Here is a 23,427-nt window from a genome sequence, read left to right as displayed (position 1 = left end):
AAACTTGGGGGGGGGGGGGGGGTTGGGCGATTTTACTTTAATTTATCTTTAGCTTGGAAACTTCAAAATAAAAAATATATTCACATGAAACTTGATTTATATTAAAAATGTTCATCAAACTATAATTTATGTGAAGCAACCAACTGTTTTCAGACCTTCTCTTCTGCATGACTCTACACTTAGATTTTATGAAAATTCTGTTAAATGTGGAAATATTTATACGGAAGTTTTGGAAATATACCATATGCTCTTTGCCATATGTCAGCTAATGTTTTAGATCTTGCTTTATTTCTAATCTCAGATTCTACTTTACCAGTAATAAATGCACAGACCATAAAATATTTTGAAGCAAGCAATTAAAAGTGTTTCTCAACTTCAGTTTCATTTGTGTAGTCTTGCACATTATTTGCTGCTTTGGATTGTCATATCTTCCACAAATACATGCAAAGTTTTTTTTCTTTGCTCTGTCCTAGCACATAAACATGTATTATGAAGCAAGTAATATGCCATAACAAAATGATGTGCCATCTATTTTGACAATTTATATTCACTCATAAATAAATTCAGACAAAACAAAGAGAGGGTCAACTGTTATGTTAGGTGTTTCTCACTTACACTGTGGCTTCCAGTTAATACAACAATAACCAGGGGCATACCTAGAGGATCATGGGCCCTGATGTTAAATTTGTAATGCACTGTGCCACTGTCCCCTCTAATGTACAGTGCCACTGTCCTCTTTAATGTACTGTGCTACTGTCCTCTAATGTACTCTGCCACTGTCCCCTCTAGTGTACTGTGCCACTGTCCTATTTAATGTATTGTGCCACTGTCCTCTAATTTACTGTGTTTCTGCCCCCTCTAGTGTACTGGTCCACTATCTTCTAATGTACTGTGCCACTGTACTTTTTAGTGTATTGTGCCACTGTCCTCTCTAGTGTACCGTGCCACTGTCCTCTTGTGATTTGTCCCTTTAATCATTGTTTCCTAATATGTGGCTCTCCAGCTGTTACACACTTACACTTCCCATAATGACATAATGGAGATTGTAGTTGTGCAGCACCTAGAGAGCCACGATTTAGGAACACAGCTCTAAGTAATCTGTTCCCCTGATAATTCTCATCTGTCTTGGCTCCTGCTCTCCTCTGGTGCCCTGACCGCTTCTGGTTAGGTCAGGATGCTGTGTAATGCAGGCAGTGCTAAATCACACTTCCCTTGATCATACAGGAAGTGCGGAACCTGAAAGCTTGTTTTTGACAGTTGACTAAACTGGCTGTCATATTTACAAACCTGGGAGAACTGTGGAGTGACAGCATATGGTGAGGGGGGGGGGGGGGCAGCGAGTCCCCCTAGCATACAGCATGGATTCATTGTGTCCCACTGGCAACAACAAAACAGTCCCAGATCTGTTGTGTAACCAATAATATGAGAGCCTGTTGGACTTGCAGAGGACTTGGTTGGGGCACCATAGACATCACCATCATTTTAAGGGCACATTTAAAAGTTTTCATTATAATGGCACTGCATAAAGTATTCTTGCAGTCAGATCTGATGAAGTTGCCAATGGAAGGTCTAAATGAGCTTTTAACACACAAGTGTCAAACTATGGCACTTCAGCTGTTACAAAACTATAATTGCCATTATGCTGGGACTAATATCCTAATATCTCAATATACCCAAGATTAAATAAAATCTTCTCACTATACCAGGGAATTACCTGGTTCTTGCTCCTTCAAGATACAGTAGATTTTTTCTTTCCTCTAAGTCTGGCTTTTCTTCTGCAGCTAGTATGGTTAACAGCTGATCCTCTAAGCCCACTGGAGTAATCATGAAATTGATCAGTGCCACCTATAAAGGAAAAAGTAAATGTGTTAGCCATTTTATATATATCTATATATGTATATCTATCTATCTATCTATCTATCTATCTATCTATCTATCTATATTCTTTAGTTCAGGAAATGTAATGTATGGGATAGAACGTAATTCAAGTGTGACAGGCTACCAAACACCATTTTGCTTTCCCTGAAATTTGTTCTAAGACAGGGGTGTCAAACTCAATTACACAGTGGCCCAAAATTAAAAAATTGGAGAAAGTCGCGGGCCAACTTTAATTTTAATGAAGAGTGCATGCAGCGTTTCTGGCACTGTCAGAGCAGCGTGCGGCATTCCTGGCACTGCCTATCCTAAAGTGATTTTCCCCACATGAAAGTTACCCATTATATCCCTCAAGCAGTAGGTAATCCCATTATTGTTCCCCATGTAGTAGCTCCACCAGTAGTGCCCCACATACTAGCCAGGCCTACTATTAGAGCCCCACATAGTAGCCAGCCCTTCCAATAGTGTCTTATATAGTAGCCAGCCCTCCTGAATAGTGTCTTATATAGAAGCCAGTCCCTATAATAGTCTTTTATGCAATACCACCCCTCCCCCATAGTTTTAATAATAGCCAGCTCTCTCCAATAGTCTTAGAAAGTAACCAGATCTCCCAATAGTCTTTTATGTAGAAGCCAGCCCTCCCCAATAGTGTCTTATATAGTAGTTAGACCTCCCAATAGTCTTATATAGAAGCCAGTTCTCTCGCAACCGAGTGGGACTTAAGGGGTTATGTATCAGGGTGGTTTGGTGAACTCCCCACTGGGAAGCACCCCTTAGCAACGGGCTTTCCTTCTCTGGAGGGATATCTAGCTATTCCTGTGTTTTGAGACTCGTAACTGAGGCTCCACTGACCCTTTTTTGCATATTTTTTGGAAGATCGACATCCAGTATGTTTTAGTTTGTGGCATGCCCACTATAGGTGAATATATAACCCTACAAAATTCATTATTCCAACTTTTGTTCAAAGCTGATTGGGGCACCTAAACCATCTAAATAGGATCTTGAAATATTGTTCCTTGTTCTTCAAAAGGTAGAAGTCTTATGGGTGAGAATACACATTTTCTGCATCTCTTCCTCTGTTAAATTCCTCTCTTTCTTAGGTATGTAACTTGCTATAGAACACATATTTTCCCCCATCACCTTATAGACCAAGGAATTAAGTACACAGTGGTATACCATACTATAATTTTTAACACTACAGTGGCAGTTTATAGATGGTATATTTGACATTAGGATGCCTTTACTTACCCTGATTTACTACTGTAAAAGAGGTAGAATTACCTGACAAGGACATTTACAAATTTATTAAAAAGTCTCCTTTTGCATAACTTCTACCAGGATTACCCTCCAGTCAAGTAAGTAATATAATATACTATAGATTCATAATATTTTACACTGTACAGCTTTTTAATGTAAATCCACGCAAGACAAAGTATCTAGTCCTTGGTAATTGATCATGTTTTCACTGTATTATCCGCTAAAAGAAGCAGCTAGCTGTGAAAAGCAATACCAGCTCTAAAGTCTAATTAGAAAAAAATCCTCTCACATCCTGTCTGTGCTATTGCACAGCTGTATTATTTTGACATTCACATAAATACAAGAATAATACTATTAGAATTGGGAAAACAATTCCACAGTCCAATTATAACTTCACAGTACTTTATTCATTATCCCCAATGTATTTGCATTTCTACCAATTTTACTAATTCCTATAATTTCCTTGTTCAGTGGATAACAGGAGGAAAACATACTTTGACAGACACTTCAGGAAGGTAATGAGGATTTCGGAGGCGGGTGGTCATATAGAGTTTAAAATCCCTGCTGTAATGAATAACAGACTCCCCAAGCCGGATGTATTCCACTCCATTCTGCTTAAATGTCTGTCTCAGCAGTACAGGCTCCAAGATTGGATCAAGCTCTTCTGTGATATTTTCTATTAAGACAGGTGTCCCAAACTAAGAAAATAAAATAAGACATTTTAAAGGAAGGAAAAAAAATTCAATCAAGCCAGGCATATAAACAAAGAATCGCTGAATTAATTCAGGAAAATGCTGTCAGCCATAATGTGATGTAGTTTATGTGTTACAGCCTAGATACCATGGGAATCTGAGTGACAGATTTGTTAAGCGAATACGAAATTGCAGAGCTTTACGTTATTTATTTGCTTAGTTCCAATCCTGTAACATTTCCATTTTTTATGCCAGTAGCATCATTGTATAGGAAAAAAAAATCGAAAAAGCTATATATTGAAGTAGGTGATATGACTATGAATTGAATATGTGCAGAGAGCTGCAAGCTGTCAAAGTGCTTTATATGAGAGATTTGTCAGCTGTTTGCTTTATCGATTCCCCTTGAACAGAATGTCGCTGGTGGCCTTTGCTTTATTCCTGTAGAAGTCATGTGGTTTAAAAATAGCAGCATAAACTCTTACGTTAATGAGTGTAAGGTCACAGCAATCAGATACAGCACTGTAATATAGCAATGACAACACTGTAGAAAAAAAAAGTAAAAAGAAATCTCAAATATAATGAAAGCCATAGATTTTTATTTTCTAATAGGAGACAACCACAACAAATCTGTTATGTTATTATAGTGAATAGATGAATATATTGATGGCATTCGCCAGTACGTGCAAAGCAGCAAGCAATAGCAAACTTTTATTTTTAATTAATATTAATGTTTCTTTTATCCTGCTATATAGAGAAAATAACAAGATTATATGGCAAAGAAAAAAGGAATGTTAGGGATCCTGGACATGTTTGAGAGGTTATGCTGTATTGTTTAATCAGTGCTGGTACCACGCTAATCAGTAGTGATGAGCAGATCTTGAACATGAAAAAAAAAAATTATCGTGATCGGTTCCGTTCGTGTTCACCGAACATTCACGAATAACAAAAGTACAGTAGAAGTGTACATTTTGATCTATGCTCAAGCGTACAGATTATCAGGTGCAAAGTGTAAATTATATCTTTGCATACATTTTGGTCTAGAGTTACGCACATGCGTACAGATTATCAGGTGCAAATCGTAAATTGCGCTGTTGTGTACGTTTCGGTCTAGAGTTAATCTGGTGTTCTTGGGATGATGGGATATGTTGGTTTTGCATCAGGTATAGCATTTTCTATGCACACCTTATTCCATGAACATTCCATGTTCCTAAGGCTTTTTTCTGGCCATTCTTCTATAAAGCCCAGCTCTTCAGAGTGTATTGCTTATGGTGGTTGTTTGGACAGATAAGTCAGTCTCTGCTTGGAAACTCTGCAGCTGTCTCAGGGTTACCTTGGGTCCCTGTGTTGCCTCTCTGATTAATGCCCTCCTTGCCCGGACTGAGAGTGTTTCTGGGCAGTAAATAGGTAAAAATCCAAGGGGTAGGAATACATTTGCAAACCACTGTATGTACTTAATATATAACATTTGAGTAGGCATTCTACTCAATTCATTTTATGATATGCCACTTAAAAGGAATGTATAAAATAAAATGCAGCAATTTATTCATTGCTTTCTGTGAACCTAGAAACCTGTGCTACTTAATAGTTCTAAAGATAAGTCTACGATTACATGGTGACTTGTGGCCTTGAGTGACATGAGATCACAATGTCATGCAACTAAAATCACAACTAATTATAGTGAATGTGGTTATGCAAAAATCCTTCAGGTTTAGATTTCTGCTGACTGTAGCGTAGCAGTAAATGGTAGTTCACAACTTGACCGCATTCACTATCTGTAGTTCAAGTGTGTGGTCAGCACAAATGTGGCAGAACAGGTCTTTTGCTTCAGACCAAGAACCAAAAGACCAGTTCTACCACATTTGTGCTGACCACACACTTGAAGCATTGCAGTATAATGACTATATGGCTATTTATATGACTATTTATATGATCTAGTTGTTTTATACACTTTATACACCTTTATAATATTTTTTATTTTTATTATTTATTTTTTAATTATTTATTTTTTAATTATTTTTTCATTGTTTTCATATGCTTTTGTACCGCATTCCATACCCCCCTGTGTTGATCTATTGCACTATAAGGGCCCCGGGGGTTATGTATTTGTATGGTTTATGCTTTTAGGCTGGGTTCACACTACGTATATTTCAGTCAGTATTGTGGTCCTCATATTGCAACCAAAACAAGGAGTGGATTGAAAACACAGAAAGGCTCTTTTCACACGATGTTGAAATTGAGTGGATGGCCGCCATTTAATGGCAAATATTTGCTGTTATTTTAAAACAACGGCTGTTGTATTGAAATAATGGCAGTTATTTACTGTTATATGGAGGCCATCCACTCAATTTCAACATTGTGTGGACAGAGCCTTTCTGTGTTTTTAATCCACTCCTGGTTTTGTTGCAATATGAGGACGACAATACTGACTGAAATATGTAGTGTGAACCCAACCTAAATGTGTCTATGAGTATTTTATCCTGGACTAGACAGAAAGGTACTGCAGGTTTAAGATTATTTTTTATTACATTTTATTACATTAAATTGATATATATATTATCAGATTTTGCTTGGAGGACTAGTATGTTTGGAAATTATCAACAGTATATGCTAAAAGAGCACGATTTGTGCAGCAACGTTTTGCTGTGCATCACTCTGTGTAATAGGAGTGGTACTACCTCTGCTCCCTGCGGCCCCTCCCCCTGCTCCCCGCTTGCTGTATGTGTGTAATAGCACAGGCAGCAAGCAAGGAACGAGAGGGAAGCGGGCGCTGAACTGAACTTCCCCCAGATTATTGTGCCATGTAATATGGTCTTTAGACATTGAGATGGACTTAGCAGCTTGTAGAAATGAGAGCCTGGATGATCTCTTTAAAGTAGACTGTATCACCACTATCCAGCATATTTGTCTTGGACAAAGCTGCATGTTAATCCTTCGAAAGAAGTAGTCATAAGGTGAGTGAGAAAATTAAGTATAATTTGACATTTTTTTCCCTGGCATCAGAAACTGGACAAAAGTCTGGCAGTCTTCTTAATATTAGAGTCTTGGTGGATTTGGCTGACAAGTATCTTGAGTCTATGGTCAGTTTAAAGTTACTGTACCATCAGGTTCATTCACTTTAAGTGTAGCATATCAATAGAACGGTGACGGGACGGGGAAGCCGGTAGTCCTTTTTTTTAACCCCAACCTGGTTCCCGTGCACAAAGGGGCTAAAGCACTGGAGGTGGGCCGGCCCGCCCTCAGTGGGAGGAAACCCAACGCCCCGCTGTGGCACGTCACAGAGGGGCGGGGGTTTCCTCCCACTGGGGGCGGGTCGGCCTGCCTCCAGTACTTCATCCCTGGCTGGTACCCGATAATAGACTGGCACCATACATGGGAACCAAGCCACAGTTGGTTCAAAAAGAGGACCGCAGCACCAGCTGTTCCCTGCACCAGCACCGCTCTATCGATATGCTACACTTAAAGCAAATGTACCTGATGGTACATTCGCTTTAAGAACTAAACAAAGAAAAACCTTGCGCACTCCAGGAGTTGTGGTATTATGTTTATATTATCATATTCAGGAACAGCAATATATCAATTGCCTCATGTAGTCTTTTTCACTTCACTATCTTATATCTGACAAATTATCATTCATCCATAAGGGTCTAGCAATCTGAATTTGATCATCTGCACATATCATCTTTCATTGGCTGAATCTCAAATAAGACTATGAAACCCTTTGCGTAAAAAAGGCATAAATATTTTCTACCTGATCATATTTAATTAAAAAATACTGATAGCAAAAACTGTTTCTCATTGTTCAAACTTTTGACATGTAGATACACATAATATATGAGTTGACTGCACTGTTGGTTGACATGTGCAGCGCAGAAGTTTGCGTGGCATACGCAAGATCCCGTTTATCCTGGAAGATGTTTATTTGGTTTTTTTTAGAAACTGTGCCGTCCTAAACATCTTTCTTTATATATTTGTTATTCCCTCACTACTGTTTTTTTATAGTTGTTATTCCCTCACTACTATTATTAGATTGTTACTGTGTAAATAAAAATTTAGAAAACATTGAACGATACTGTAGCTAGATAGACAGACCGGCTGACAGGCCAGCCAGTTGACATGCAAAAAGCTATGCAGATAAATACATATGTTGATAGAGTGAAATAAACAGTTAGTGGGCTATATGCCGTATTATGCACATTTACCACTCATGTTATGTTGGATCAAAAGTTAATATTTTCCAAAGGTTATTTTTTTTATTTTACACACAGGGAAAAAAAAACGAGGTCCTAATAATAATATGTGAAGACTCCAGAAAAGATTAAAAAAAAGTTCTATAAAAAAAAATGGAGTTAAGGCAAAGGTGCAATTCCAAATTATTACCTACTAAAGCCCAAAACAAAATCTATATTTACTCTGCAGTTGGCAAACACTTTGACATACAGCTGGGTTCTTAGCGAAAACATCCAGCTGTTAAAATTAAGCCACTAATCTAGAATGGATGGTTTGCATTTTTAGTGTAAAACTGTTAACAAAAACCCCACGAGGCTGAGATTCGCCTGTTTTGCTTCTTGGTGAAGTGAAACGGACTTGAAAGAAAAATAAAAACTGTGTCAGTCTCACTCTGTGCCAACTGACCCCATGGGAAGAAACAGACAGATTTCCAGCTCCGGAGGGTCTTTTTTGAGATTTTTTTTTTTTTATTTCTAAAACCTCCAGGCATACTTGCTCAACCATGTAGAAATAACAATTCCACCTACATAAAGGAGGCTGCACAATGAACAATCTTTCAATTTATCATAGTATATATGAACATTCTACTTTTTTTATTATTCGTTTTCTACTGGAAATGTATCAAAATACAACCATTACAGCAGTTGAATGGAGCATGATAAACATATTGTAACAAAGTAAAGCAAACCTAACCAAGAAAAAAAACATTGCTACTGCAAATAATAAAACAACAACTATAATAATATTTACTATTACATTCAAGAAGAGATCTGGGAAGGATCTGCCTTAAAACTGTCCCCTTTAAAGAGGTTTTCTTATCTGACAAAACTATCTCCTATGCACAGACATGGTTCATAGAAAATTAATGGAGTAGTGCCACTCATGAATGACCCACTGCCGCATTCTAACGAGAGAATGCATTTCCTGTTCTACAGATCATTGGGGATCCCACCCTCTTTTGGGTCACCAAACTCTTGGTTCAGTAAACCTACTGGTGAAGAATGCATGCCCATGCCCATCTTAATTAAAAAGAAATTAGAAATTACTGCAGTACCGGCTGCGATGAACTTCACTGACGCCATCCGTTCTGTGACACAAGTGTGTCACAGAATGGCCGGTGTCATACATAGTGTAAACCCGGCCTAACACTGTATCTTGGTTATGGGACTGTTTTGGGATATTGTGGCAGATGGGTCCATAAACTTTTGATCCATCTAAACCATTTTACACATTCATGTATGCGTTAATTCGGTGGGAACAGTATAACAGAATATGATAGATTCAAGCACCATTGTATATACAAGTATGGACATTCACAGAATGGGAGGGAAATTCTCTCCCAAAGACAGGGGCAGGGTTTGGTAAACAAAAGAACTTGCTGTAATTCCACGTTCGTTTGCTCAAGTTCCGCGTTTTATCACTAATCGTTCAGTGTAATAGCACATTGTTCATTGTACATTGTTTTGCTGGGATCAGAAGGAATAAACGATCATAGTAACGATCGCAATAACGATCATAATAATGATTGTAACTAACGATTATTGTTCTGTGTAATATGGTGAACGATTTCAGGTTAACGATAAACAATCTAGTTTGCAATTGTTTATCGTTAGTCGTTAATCGTTAATAATCGTTCAGTGTAATAGGACCCCCTCTCTCTCTCTCTCTATATATATATATATATATATATATATATATATATATATATATATATATATATATATATACAAACACATACACACATCTCCCCTCACTGCTGGTCTGGTGTCCATACACCAGACGCACTTGCAAGTTGGTGCTAGTGCCATTGTTTAGCATCCTGTGCAGTGTGTGTTGTGACATCAGCTGTGTCTTCTGCCAGGAACTCTGAACAGTGGCAGCAATATATAGAATCAAGCAGAGAGGTTAGTACAGGTTTATATATATTTTATTTTTTATTTTTTATGTCTTACAAAGTGGAAATGACTGTGTGTGGTAAATAGCAGCAATTACTTAATTATCAGGACATTTTCCCCTCTTTTTAATGTGTGATGTGGCAATTATTCAACATTATAAGACTAATTGGAAATAGACACAATTCATTAAATTAGTTTTTTTTTTCAAGTACTCATTGCTAAAATGTAAAAAGCTTTAAATACAGGAACTGACTTCTTGTAATAATTTAAAATTTGCAAACAAAGCATGCAAGCCAGCACTGTAACATTCATGCAGCCAATTGTTCATAATATTTCCAGAATTATCTGAATAGGCAGAAAGCCATGAGATGAGTGGGGAACAGGTGCCTTGGGGTCATAAATCATAATAAAGAGCTCGACAAGATGACAGAGACTAACAAGGTAATTACAACTTAAACAGTGTAACGTGTAAAGAATTAACCACACTCTCACTTAGCTGTTCAAATTGTAATGTTAAAGCAAATATAATTCAAGTCTTGAAAAAAGCACACATTTACTCATTTGGTACCTGTATACTGTTTCCAACTGTTCGTAGGTAATCTGCATCTGTAGCTTTGCATATCTGAATTTTATTTATTTTTTCCATATTTTTTATCCATTTATTTGCTTGACCTTGAGGATCGATTACTAGAGGCCACCGTTGAGCTGACGTCACAATAATGGCATTTTCTAACGAGAAACTGAAATAAGAATCCCACCTTTATAAGTTTTTATATTTATTTACTGGTTTATCGAGTGCTATCATCATATTTACTACTATACAACTAAAGACAGTATTAACTAAAAAAAACAATACATACAGGCCCGGATTTATCAATGTCTGAAAAACTGTCTGGTTTTGTACATAGCAACCAATCACAGCTCAGTGTCCATATCTTAACAAGCTCTGGTAAAATGTTAGCTCAACTGTGATTGGTGAAAACCAGAGGGTTTTGGTTTCAGGCAGATTTAAAAATCTGGGCTATAATGTACGCACATTTATAACAAGAGCCACGTCCATTAAAGTGACACTGTCACCCCCTTTGCACATTCTGACATCTCTACACAGGTGTAAAAAGTAAATTTAGCGTTTTTCATACCTTATTTCTTATCATGGTGCTTGTTCAAGTAAAAAGTGTCCTTTTATCAACGGCAGATTGTATTAAGTGGGCGTGGCCTCGCGGCATTAGCGCCACTTAACCGTTGGCCCTGTTGGTTGGCCGACGTAAAAGGGGTGGGGTCTAGACTTTTCGGCCAGCCTGTTCCAATGGCCGGCGAGGGGGCGGAGCCAACTGTGGCGTTGTGGGGGGGCTAAGTGGCACTTATGCTGCGAGGCCCCGCCCACTTAACACAATCTGCAGTTAATAAAAGATTACTTTTTTACTTGAACAAGCATCATGACGTATGATATAAAATAAGGTATGAAAACCGCTAAATTTACCCTTTACACCTGTGTAGAGATGTCAGAATGCAAAAACGAGGTGACAGTGTCACTTTAAGCTTGCAATTTGTCATCAATAATGGTCAGATAGAAGAATTGAGGCTTTCACTTAAAGTGACACTGTCACCCCTTTTTGCATTTGACGTCTCTACACAGGTGTAAAGGGTAAATTTTGCAGTTTTCATGCATTATTTTATATCTTACGTCACAGTGCTTGTTCCAGTAAAAAGTGATCTTTTATCATGTGTGGATTGTGCTACCTGCGTGGGTCTTCACGGGTGCAGCACCACTTACCTTTACCCACAATGCCACCATAAGCCCCACCCTCCATGACATCATCAATGTATAGGCCCCATCCCCTTGGTGGTCATTAGTATGGGCCAAACTAGAAGGGGTGGGGCCTAGACCTTTAGGCCAGCCGATTCAAATGGCCTTTGAGGGGGAGGCGATGATGTCACATAGGGGCAGGGTCTACAGCACTGTTGTAGGTGGGGCGATTGTGGTGATTCAGTCGAGAAGCCCCTCTTAGGTGGCATACTTTGCAGATGATGATATAAAATAAGGTATGAAAACTGCTAAATTTACCCTTTACACCTGGGTAGATAAGTCATAATGCAAAAAGGGAGTGACAGTGTCATTTTAAGTAGGACTGTGTTGCCTTGGGTGGGGGGAATTTAGTCAGATGGCAGTATAAAATAATTTCCAAAAAAAGGGAAAGATAGAACATAAAGACCTACATATAAAAGTGAGAGAAGGTATGTTTCATGCGTATATGCAAAGTTGCATGTGCCATGATTTAGAGATGTTGGATAGTGCTTTCTAGGTTAGGGAATAGGGATGTTTTCTGTGTAATGAAAGGGACTGAGAGGAACTTTAGGACCATAGTGGTGAAATTCCTCCATGTTGGAAAACCCAAAACAATTGACATACTTATCTTTTGGAAGTCCATGCAATTGCCATTCCATTATTTTTACAGGGTCTCCCAAGGTACCCGAAAGTGCAAATCCATTTGAGACTGGGATATTTTTATCTTGGCACATATAAAACCAGCATTTTAAAATTTCCTTAAGGCAAAAACATACAATGGTATTAAAAAGTAAGACAAGAGTAACCAAGACATTCAATTAAAGGGAACCAATCAGTAGGTTAGTGGTCTCACTGCCTGTCAATCATCTCCGCAGAGTGTGCTGACAAGCAGAGATACATGACTAGTCATGGGCGGCTCCCCACCCAGGTGAGTGCCCCTCTCCCGTCCTCACCCAGTGGAATAAAACTACTTTTTCCCTGCTGTAAACCTACCACCTACAAATGGCTGAAAGCTCCATAGCACAGCTATACTTTGCAGCAGGGAACCATATCAGCACACTGCTGATTGCTTCCATTTAAATATTTACATGGAACAATATTATTTTTAAATTTGCCAAAAACCTAAAGTTTTTGTTTTCCAATGACAATAATCAGAATAAGAACTTTGTATTTTATGTGCTTATACAACTATATTCATTATATGTAAAACTAAAACCTAATGAGGAGTAGTAGCATAAATCAATATGATTAGTGATGAGCGAGTACTAAAATGCTCGGGTGCTCATTACTCGAGACGAATATCTCTCGATACTCGAGTGCTCGTTTCGAGTAAAACCCCATTGAAGTCAATGGAAAACTCGAGCATTTTTGCAGGGGACCCAAGTTCGGTATGGGGAAGGTCGTGTGAAAACCTGTAAACCTCAGAAAATGATGGAAACACCATTATGCCTTATTCTGTGCAACAGCCTGGTTAAAACAGAGGTAGGCATATGGACCACCCAAAACTCAGCCTGACACAGCATGGCAGTGAGAACACAGGGAACGATTAAAACAGAGGTAGCATAGCATGAACCAGCCAAAAATTTCAGCCTGACACAGCATGGCGGTGAGGACAGAGTGAACAAGGAAGAAGCGGTAGCCAGTTAGCCTTCCAAAAATTATACCAGACCTAGCATGGCATTGAGCACACAGAGAACCATTAAAAGTGAGTGAGGAAGCAAGTGAGCCTCACAAAAATTAGGCCAGACACAGCATGGCATTGAGCACATAGAGAACTCCCGGGAGCAGCAGTAGCCAACATGGAGGCCAGGCAGGAGCAACAGTACCCAACATGGAGGCCAGGTAGGATCAGCAGCAGCCAACATGGAGGAAAGGGCAGGCCCAGCAGTAGTCAACATGGATGCCAGTGAAGGCCCAGCAGTAGTCAACATGGATGCCAGTTAAGGCCCAGCAGTAGACAACATGGAGGCAAGGGCAGGCACACCACTAGTCAACATGGATGCCAGTTAAGGCCCAGCAGTAGCCAACATGGAGGCAAGGGCAGGCACACCAGTAGTCAACATGGATGCCAGTTAAGGCCCAGCAGTAGCCAACATGGAGGCAAGGGCAGGCACACCAGTAGTCAACATGGATGCCAGTAAAGGCCCAGCAGTAGTCAACATGGATGCCAGTTAAGGCCCAGCAGTAGTCAGCATGGATGCCAGTTAAGGCCCAGCAGTAGCCAACATGGAAGCAAGGGCAGGCACAACAATAGTCAACATGGATGCCAGTTAAGGCCCAGCAGTTGCCAACATGGAGGCAATGGCAGGCACAACAGTAGTCAACGTTGTTGCCAGTAAAGGCCCAGCAGTAGCCAACATGGAGGCAAGCGCAGCATGGTGGCTCAGTGGTTAGCACTGTAGCCTTGCAGCGCTGGAGTCCTGGGTTCAAATACGACCAAGGACAACATCTGCAAAAAGGTTGTATGCGTAGGTTTCCTCCCACACCCAAAAACATACAGATAGGTGAAGCACTGCGGAATCTGTGTGCGCTATACAAATAAAAAAAAAAGAAAAAGAAAAAGGGCAGGCACAGCAGTAGTCAACATGGATGCCAGTAAAGGCCCAGCAGTAGTCAACATGGATGCCAGTGAAGGCCCAGCAGTAGTCAACATGGAGGCAAGGGCAGGCCAGTTAGTAGTCAACATGGATGCCAGTAAAGGCCCAGCAGTAGTCAACATGGATGCCAGTGAAGGCCCAGCAATAGCCAACATGGAGGCAAGGGCAGGCACACCAGTAGTCAACATGGATGCCAGTTAAGGCCCAGCAGTAGTCAACATGGATTCCAGTTAAGGCCCAGCAGTAGCCAACAAGGAGGCAAGGGCAGGCACACCAGTAGTCAACATGGATGCCAGTTAAGGCCCAACAGTTGCGAACATGGAGGCAAGGGCAGGCTCTGGTCAATCCTGCCTTAAAAATGGCTACAACATTGAAGAAAGGTAGAAGGTACTGATGAAAGAATGGCATAGGACACCCGTAAGATAAGATGACATCCACAGATAATATGGTCAAGGAAGGTACAAGGAAGGTAAGGTCAGGCACAGCAGTAGTCAACATGGATGCCAGTTAAAGCCCAGCACCCTTTCGATTTTCAATTTGACTGTAGCAGATGGGATAACATTCTATTGAAGTTCTATGCAGATGTACTACAAATCTCAGCAATACAGTGTAGTACCCACTAGTTTAGGGGGGGCTGTATGGTACAATGTGGTAGTGGCTTGACCTAGATACACACTCTGTGATGCCCCCTTACAACGAGCAGTGAAGTTTTATGCAGTTGTACTACAAATCCCAGCAATACAGAGTTTTACCCACTAGTTTGGGGGGGGGGGGGCTGTACGGTACAATCTGGTAGTGGCTGGACCTAGACACACTCTCTGACAACCCCGTCCAATGAGCAGTAAAGTTCTATGCAGGTGTACTACAAATCCCAGCAATCCAATGTAGTACAGCAGCACCACTAGCCCGAAAATCAAAAAAGAGCACACTGAGCACTTCTTAGGGGTCTGTATGCAACACCTAATGCCCCCTTTCTGCCAGCAGCCGATCACCACAGTGTGCCAGCAGTCTGTAGTAATACTATTAAAAAATTATTTGAAGCACTGAAAAGGGCTGTTTGTATTGCTAGTATTCCCTGCCTACTGGAACACTAAATCCTACACTGACGCTCTCCCTGACCAGCAGCAGCTCTGTCCCTGATCTCTTTCAGCACACGTCTGAAGCGAGCACTGCCGGCTGTGCTTTTTATATGGCAGTGTCATCTGATCTGGCCAACCAATCGCTGCTATCGACCTGTTTGGGTCCCACATGATCGCAGGATGTACCAAAGAGTCTCCTGCATGTTTATTGGCTAAGAAAGAGCGCCCAAACTTACAGGAAACGGATGATGAGATTTTCTCGAGTATCGCGAGATACTCGTCCGAGTAATGAGTAACATCGAGTACCCTAATACTCGATCAAGTACCAAGCTCAGACGAGTATGCTCGCTCATCACTAGATATGATTCAAACAATAACCAAAAACCTGAATTGACAACTGAACATTAATATTATGTGTCTATGTTACATATGTTACATATTGAAAAATGTGAAAAAAGAGACATACAGAGCAATGGGTATTAATTAGAGATGAGTGAACCGGGTTCGGGTTCAAGTCCATCCGAACCCAAATGATCTGCATTTGACTAATGGGGGCTGCGGAACTTGGATAAAGCTCTAAGGTTGTCTGGAAAACATGGATACAGCCAATGACTATATCCATGTTTTCCACATAGCCTTAGGGCTCTATCCAACTTCAGTAGCCACCGCTAATCAAATGCCAAAAGTTCCGGTTCGGATGGACTCGAGCATGCTCGAGGTTAGCTCATCTCTAGTATCATCAACATACGAAGTTCGCTCATCTCAACATACTATCAAATTTCTTGATTAGTAATAATATGGATTACCTACACAGAAAAAAGCATGTAATGGTTCTGGAAATGGTATTGCTAAGAGTGATGGAAATTTATGTATGAACATAGTAGTGATATGTATAGATATAGCAGATTGCAGTAACATGTGAATAGTAGTGTATATCTGTAGAGTATGCTCAGCAGTCTCTCTGTAAATATTCACATTTACATGCAAAGAAATAGCTACTCCCCAAACTAAACAAACTTGGTAAAAGTTACATTGTATTTACTGTAATAGCATTCAAAGTAACTCAAAAGTATATAATTAAGAGCAAATTACTTGAAATTACAACACCCCCTCAAAATATTCTTAAACCCATGTCCACATACAAGCAGACTGTAATTCTTTTTCCATCCCTAAATTGTGTGCCTAGTGTTTCTTGCCAGTTCATTTCCTGCTTGATAAAGCATGATGATTTTGAAGCAAACTAAAGTGAGGAAAAACACAGGCTATTCTTTTCCTTTTGTGAATGTACCGTAGTTCTTTTTTTTTTTTTTTTAAATCAAAACCTCATATATGGAATAGTATATCACCGGCAGAAATACTTCAAATGTATTCAAGCCAATGGGAACATACAAAAGGGTGTCTTAACATGAAATGTATGATACTTTAAATAAAACCAAAATTAAAATCACTAAAATTGCTAAAAATGATTGGTATTCATTATATATATATTGATTCTAATTGTCTAATAGGAGACCTTCCCAACCATCTAATGCAGCCCTCCATTTTGGTTTGTAATAAGTCACCAAAGTAAATGCTTGTTACTATTGAAATGACATCTTAAACAACAATTGTTAACTGCAGTATTTCGATTTATGGTAAAGCAGTATTTATACATGCATCTGAAACTTCAATAGCACCAAGCACTAAAAGCGATTGTCGCATCAGAGGCAACCCCATTCAGAATGGGAAAGTCATCTCTGGTTAAGTAGGGGGAATATAATACTATGTCAGCCATTCAGTGCATGTCCACCAGAACATGATGCTACTATTACAGAGCAGCTTTTTGTTGTGATTCATAGAAGTAGGTTTCAAGCAGGAGCCCATTTTCTATCATGTCCACAAGCTCTAAAGGTGCCCATACATTTCAATACCTGTCCGTGGACAGGTAACTCTCCCCAATTACTCATACACATGACTGGCTGGGGAGGGGAAAGCTACAGCTGGACAGTTCTGGCATCAGCTGATCACTCCTAGAACAAAATGGTTGGGCAGTTAAGGACAATCATGGCTGTCATCTGTCAGTGGTGAATTAAGAAGGTCCCTATGCAAATTTAGTGTTGGCCAAACCTGGCGTACAGTATGTACAGGGGTTGTCTTTCTGAGGCAACTCAATACAGAGCTCAGGCTATTGTTATGATATCATAATGGTGACAAAAAGGTCTTTATCTTTTCAACATTCTACTAGATAGAGATCACTGATACAAGTGATTTCATTGTGTTCATTAGGTTATGTTCACACAATATCAAAATATTCTATTTAAAAAAACATCAGTTTTCGCTGTGATTTAATTGACTTTAATGCAATTCAAGGGATGATGGACGTCCGATGCAGTGGTGTAGCTACCATGAAGGCAGGTTAGGCAGCTGCTATGGGGCCTGAGGAGAAGGGGGGTCTTGTGTCCTTCTGCTTAACCCCTTATGTACTGCAGTGTGTAAGTGACCTTAAGTTCATTTACATACTGCAACACAAAAAAGGGTTAAAAGCGTCAAACGTTGTGTGAACATAGCCTTATATAGAAAAAACAGTGACAGTATTTTTTTCTGTTGCTACAGAAGACTGTAAAATAGATGATTTTGTCAGGGCTTTTCATTTGAAAACATTCTTGAAATGAATTAGGGTGCTTTAAAACAGCTGATTTGTGTGGGTATTTGGTAGGAGAGACCAATAAACATTTTTGCAGGTAAAACCCCTGTGGAAATACCTAATCTTTTCACAAAAAGCCTGTTCTGACAAAGAAACAGTGCCAAAATTGGGATTTTTTTTTTTAATTGCTGCATAGATAATTGCTTTGTGTGTTTTTGCATAACAGTTTATCCTTGCTCAACTAATGTGCGGATGATAACTGGAAATTTGCCACAAAGATACACAATATGAAATGTATAATACACATATGATACAATCAGGGGACTTGTACTGAGAACAATGACATGTGTTGGTATTTACATAGTGGTACATACTTGTCGGAATTCTGCGGTAAATGGGCCCAAATAGGCCACAATTCCAGCACTTAGCAACATATCTCCCACAATGTTCTGGTATGTGTCTTCTAGCTGTATGGCTATACCCCTCCAACGCTGCTTTTCTCCACCAAGCCCATTAATTAGCTTTTCCGCTCGATCCAGCTTCAACCTTAAATCATTAACATAAATATGTTATGAAAATGGCTATTACGGCATTATGAACAGTTCTAAAGCAGCGGGCACATTTTTCCTTAATCGCATTGCCTTACAAAGGTTGCTATCCAGCTGTTATTTTTGTAGGAGAGCCAGTTGACAGGATAATTTACTGGAAATGATTAGGTTAGTATTTTTAGAATTACTGGTACACGTAGCTTCATTTACATTCTCAATCTGGATCTTTGGTCAAAAACAGTGAGCAGTCTGAGAAGGGACATTATTGTGCAGCACTGGATTGTAACACTGTCTTACAAAAACACCAGACCTGAGTTGTGTTTCATGTGCCATTCGATATTGAAAAAGTACATGGGCTGAGAATGGCTGCTAACTCTTATATTTATAGGGTAGACATTTGCATTATATAAATGCAGTCCTATCAGCCACTTTTTGCAAGGCACAGCAGAGGAGATAAAAGCATATAAATCACCATGATCTGAAACATTAAATCAAAGTAAGAGTCCTTTGATTGGGAAAACATTTCTGTTATCATTCTATGTTCAATACTGTGTTAGCAACCTGAATATATTTAATGTTCTATATCAAGTAACTCAGTTAACTTTGCACCCTACTGTGTCTTTCTACAAGTCAATATATTCTCTCTCTAGCCTACAGCTATATAATGTATAGCAATAAAATTACCAGTTTTTACTATAATTAATAACAATGATTACAGATATCATGTGAACTGATACTATGCATGCTGTTCCATTCTCCATTTAGTCTTTAGACTAGTTTTTCAGCACAGTTTATATACAAAGGCTCAAATTTAATAACACTTAGAAAATTAGTAGACAGTCTTCAAACAGGCAAGATTTATCAATGTAATTCAGGCTGTTTGATAAATCTGTTACATCTGAAGAGTGTCTACTATCAGTTTAGACCGACTATTAGTTTGCTTAAAGTGTACTTAATTGACAGCTGGACAGCTTAAAGGAAATCTGTCAGCTGCAATTCACGTTCTAAATTGCTTACCATGTTAGATAACTGTTAGGTCAAGAAGACACATAGGGGGACATTTATTAAGTCCAGTATTTTTTGCGCTGAGCTTGAAAATGCCCTGCAGTGCCGAGGCTCTGAGGATTTATATAGAGGCACAATGCCTCTACATAAATCCTGTGTGGCCCGAGGCCCCACCATGTGCACAATGTAAACCTATACCAGCTCAGAGAGGGCATAGGTTTCAAAGAAAACGTGCCTAACTGATCGGGGATTTCAGGCTATTTATAAACAAATTCCTTGGCAACATAAAGGGCCAAAAGCCCAAATAAGCCTGGATATCCCCGAGTGGAAAGTAAAACGTAACTTTTAATATATCATGTAAAAAAGACTGAGATTGTGATATTAAAAACACTACTCCACAGACCACCACAACATTATTTTGAGTCCACTAGCCAGTGGTACTAAATAACACTCAGGATAGCTGCAGACTACCTAAGCTACATAGGACTGTGGTAGTAGAATTAAAAACTGAACACCGCCTCCACAACTAGTTTCACTCCTGAACGGAGCATCTTTAGGTGTAGGGCAAATGACGGCGTCCATGGCATCGTTTGGTCTTATATAAGCTATGTAGCAATCAGCAAGAAAAAGTGGGGGTGTATAGTGTCCTATCAGGACGTCTGTACTATAATCCTCAGATAGAAAACACACCTATCCATATAAATGATGTATTGAGGAACCACTCACCTACAAAGCACCTGTGGAGACATCATCACCTAGACCCCCCCCCCCATCAGAACCTCAAATAGATGACTACCAACCGATCCAACCAATGACATAAGCTCAGACTTACGGCCAATCGTACCGGGTGAACAGACGTCATCATCTCATTCCTTTGTCTCAGGAGAAATACCTCATCACATCTATCATAATCCGCGCAGGCGCGCGAACTTAGAAATTATCCGGCTTCACACACTACCGCGCAAAACTTAAAAGAAAATACCACAGTATTACTCAAAAGTGTGCCTGCGCAAGTATCTAATTCACTTGCCTAGTAGACTCAAAATAATGTTGTGGTGGTCTGTGGAGTAGTGTTTTTAACATCACAATCTCAATCTTTTTTACATGATATATTAAAAGTTACGTTTTACTTTCCACTCGGGGATATCCAGGCTCATTTGGGCTTTTGGCCCTTTTTGTTACCAAGGAATTTGCATAGGTTTCAATGACATTTTTCCACTGAAAAAATATTAAATGCAGTGCACGCAGAGGCCACACCCCCTGTTCTGCCCCTTTCCCACCCCTCTGGCAAAAGCGGCACAGAGGGACACGAAAACCAGCCTTTTCTAATATATTTATGTGCATTGGGCCCATTTGCGAAATAAAAAGGCATTGTAGCCTGATAATAATCATCCCCTATAGTCCAAATAGGCGAAGAGGCTTTCCTGAGATCCTGACCTACAACAAGCTACAGTACCTACTTATTTCTTCATTCCACTACTTGCGACTCAGTTTCCATGACATCATGGAGCATTATTTAGTATTGTAAGGGGTAAAGCAAGTACTGGAGAGAAAAAAAAAGACTTCAGTCCCATTCCTATATAGCTAGCGATCCAGCTCAGTTTCCTTCCAGTGTTGTAGTAAATACCAGAGGGAACTGGGTCAGAACTGTTCCCATTGTTGCCAATGAGATCACTCTTGGCATCTGTCATGTCATTAGAGATGTCCTGGTCCTATCTTGCTTTGAAACAGTTCAGAAAATTTATAAAAGGGGTGTAAAAGCCTGATGACAACTGACACATTTCTACCTCTTCTTGATCACATGGGGAGCAAAAACTGATCCCAGTGGAATCAATATATGTGGACCCAGTCTTACTAGGTATTTAAGTATCCAACTCAAGTCCCTCTTCCACAGACTTCTAAAAGGCAGCATGTCACCTGATCCCTCAGCCAGGTGAATACCATTGTAGATAGTATTAGACAATTTGGACTATTATAAATGAATTAATCAATGTAAAAAATAACTATTTATTTACTTATTTACTATTTACCCAACTATTTATGTTGATTTTTTCTTACTTCAACATGGTGTTGAAAAATGTACAAACCCTTTTAAATATTAAGGCAATTGTTAGACACTTTAATTTGTTGATGACACAGGATGTGAGCCCGCACTAAACATTCATTGCGCCTGATAGCGGCCATAGCTGTTCATAGAGGTTCTCTGTAGGAGAACAAATAAGTCTAAAAAAAAATCCCTTCCCAACTTAAAATTTTAAATCACCCTCCTTTTCACATTTTTTTTTTAAATAAAAAAATAAAACAGTATTTGGAATCGCCAGAACTATTAAATTACAACATTCCTGATCTTTCACGGTATATGGCTTTTTTTTCAGTTTCACAATGCAAATACTTAAAAAAAAATTGCAGCACATTTTATGAAAAAATTAAGGGGGAAATTTATCAAGGGCTTTAGGCCCATTTTTTTTCTGTGAATAATTGGATTTTTCACCCATTTTTGGTCTAAGTTTTATTCATGAACCAGTATTTAGATGCAACTATTTTTTTTATAGTTTAATAGTATTTAGATTTTTTTAGATGCAACTTTTTTTTAATCTGCCTGTTTGAAGTATTTGACCTAAAGTTCTCATAATCCAGGATTAGCAGCATCCAATTTATCATTTGCGACTTTTTTAAAAGTCGCACAAACATCAAACAGGTGCAGGCTTACATCTGGTCAGTACCAGGTGAATATGGTTGCCCAATTTTTGCAATTTTGTGACTTTTTGTGCGACTTTTTACTTAGTCACATTCACTATGGCAGTGCTACATTTAAATAAATCAGTTACAAGATATTGGAACAAAATCCACACCAATCCTCATTAAAATAGGTAAACACTTTAGACTCCTTAATAAATGTCCCCCTAAGTGAGTCATTACAAAGTATAATTGGTGTAGCAAAAAATAATAGGAAATAATAGTAATAGGAAAAATGAAAGCGGTATGACCTTTTAAACACAAGGAGAAACAAAACAAAAGGGCAAAACGAAAATTAGCTCATTCCTTATCTGTCAAAATAATTGTGACAGTTCAAGGCAACCCCAAGACAAGCCAAAGTTAATGCTTACTTGGTCATATATATATTTTCTTCAAGGCTTCTTTTTTCGACTAGTTTTTGGGACAACCGATCTTGAAGATCTTCCAGTTTGGCAGTGACTTCCTTTAGCTCTTCTCTCTTGATTTTCAGTTTTTCCATGTGAATCTTTAAATCGGCCTCTGCTGCTTCCAGACTTTGACGTTTAGGAGCTACAATCTTAAAAAACAATATAGTAAACTGAGCATAACTTGAAGGCAGACAAATTTAGGGTGCTCTTTATGCTATTTTTCAAATTTTAAAGAAATCAGATAAGAACAGTAATATCTGCATTTTTTTTATATTCATTTCTCTCTGTAGTTAGACCTTTCTGTTTACAAGTAATGTGCCACCAGTTTCTGTACTGAGTTCTATTCTCTTCCTTAAGTTTGTAAGTGACATAGGAAAAGTTTTGATAGGTGAGGTCTGCCTGATTGCTTATGACACTAATATATGCAATAGTGTTAGTATTACTAGGGGTAACTGTAATATGGACTGTTATTAAGCCTAACTAAATGAGCAGTCAAAACTATGGAAACGGCATAATATTTCCAAATGTAAATTAATTCACTTGCGGAGTTGGAAGTTTCATATGAGCAAGTCTGTGGTAGTGAAGAGAAGGATTTAGGGATACTGATTTCTGAGTGAACAATGCAGTCAGCCAGTAGGGAAAGAAAGTATAACCAATAGGAAGAGAAAGATTGTGGTCCTGCTGTATGCAGCTCTAGTGG

The 23,427-nt window shown here is 39.1% G+C and overlaps 1 protein-coding gene across 1 annotated transcript in view; it reads right to left on the bottom strand.

Moving 5' to 3' along the window:
* The window catches only part of LOC138783023 (dynein axonemal heavy chain 3-like), an 877,176-nt gene that overhangs the window by 105,724 nt on the left and 748,025 nt on the right, over nucleotides 1-23,427 (bottom strand). Inside the window, exons 58-63 of the mRNA XM_069957145.1 lie at nucleotides 22,692-22,876; nucleotides 18,406-18,577; nucleotides 12,357-12,490; nucleotides 10,515-10,686; nucleotides 3,627-3,830; nucleotides 1,715-1,845 (exon numbers count right to left, since the gene is read on the bottom strand). Coding sequence (XP_069813246.1) covers nucleotides 1,715-1,845; nucleotides 3,627-3,830; nucleotides 10,515-10,686; nucleotides 12,357-12,490; nucleotides 18,406-18,577; nucleotides 22,692-22,876 — 998 coding nt within the window. The remainder of the gene's footprint in view (nucleotides 1-1,714; nucleotides 1,846-3,626; nucleotides 3,831-10,514; nucleotides 10,687-12,356; nucleotides 12,491-18,405; nucleotides 18,578-22,691; nucleotides 22,877-23,427) is intronic.

This window comes from Dendropsophus ebraccatus, chromosome 1, assembly GCF_027789765.1.
Source record: "Dendropsophus ebraccatus isolate aDenEbr1 chromosome 1, aDenEbr1.pat, whole genome shotgun sequence".
Taxonomy (NCBI): domain Eukaryota; kingdom Metazoa; phylum Chordata; class Amphibia; order Anura; family Hylidae; genus Dendropsophus; species Dendropsophus ebraccatus.
The sequence above is the reverse complement of the archived record's forward strand: the minus strand, read 5'-3'. Positions and strand labels throughout refer to the sequence as shown.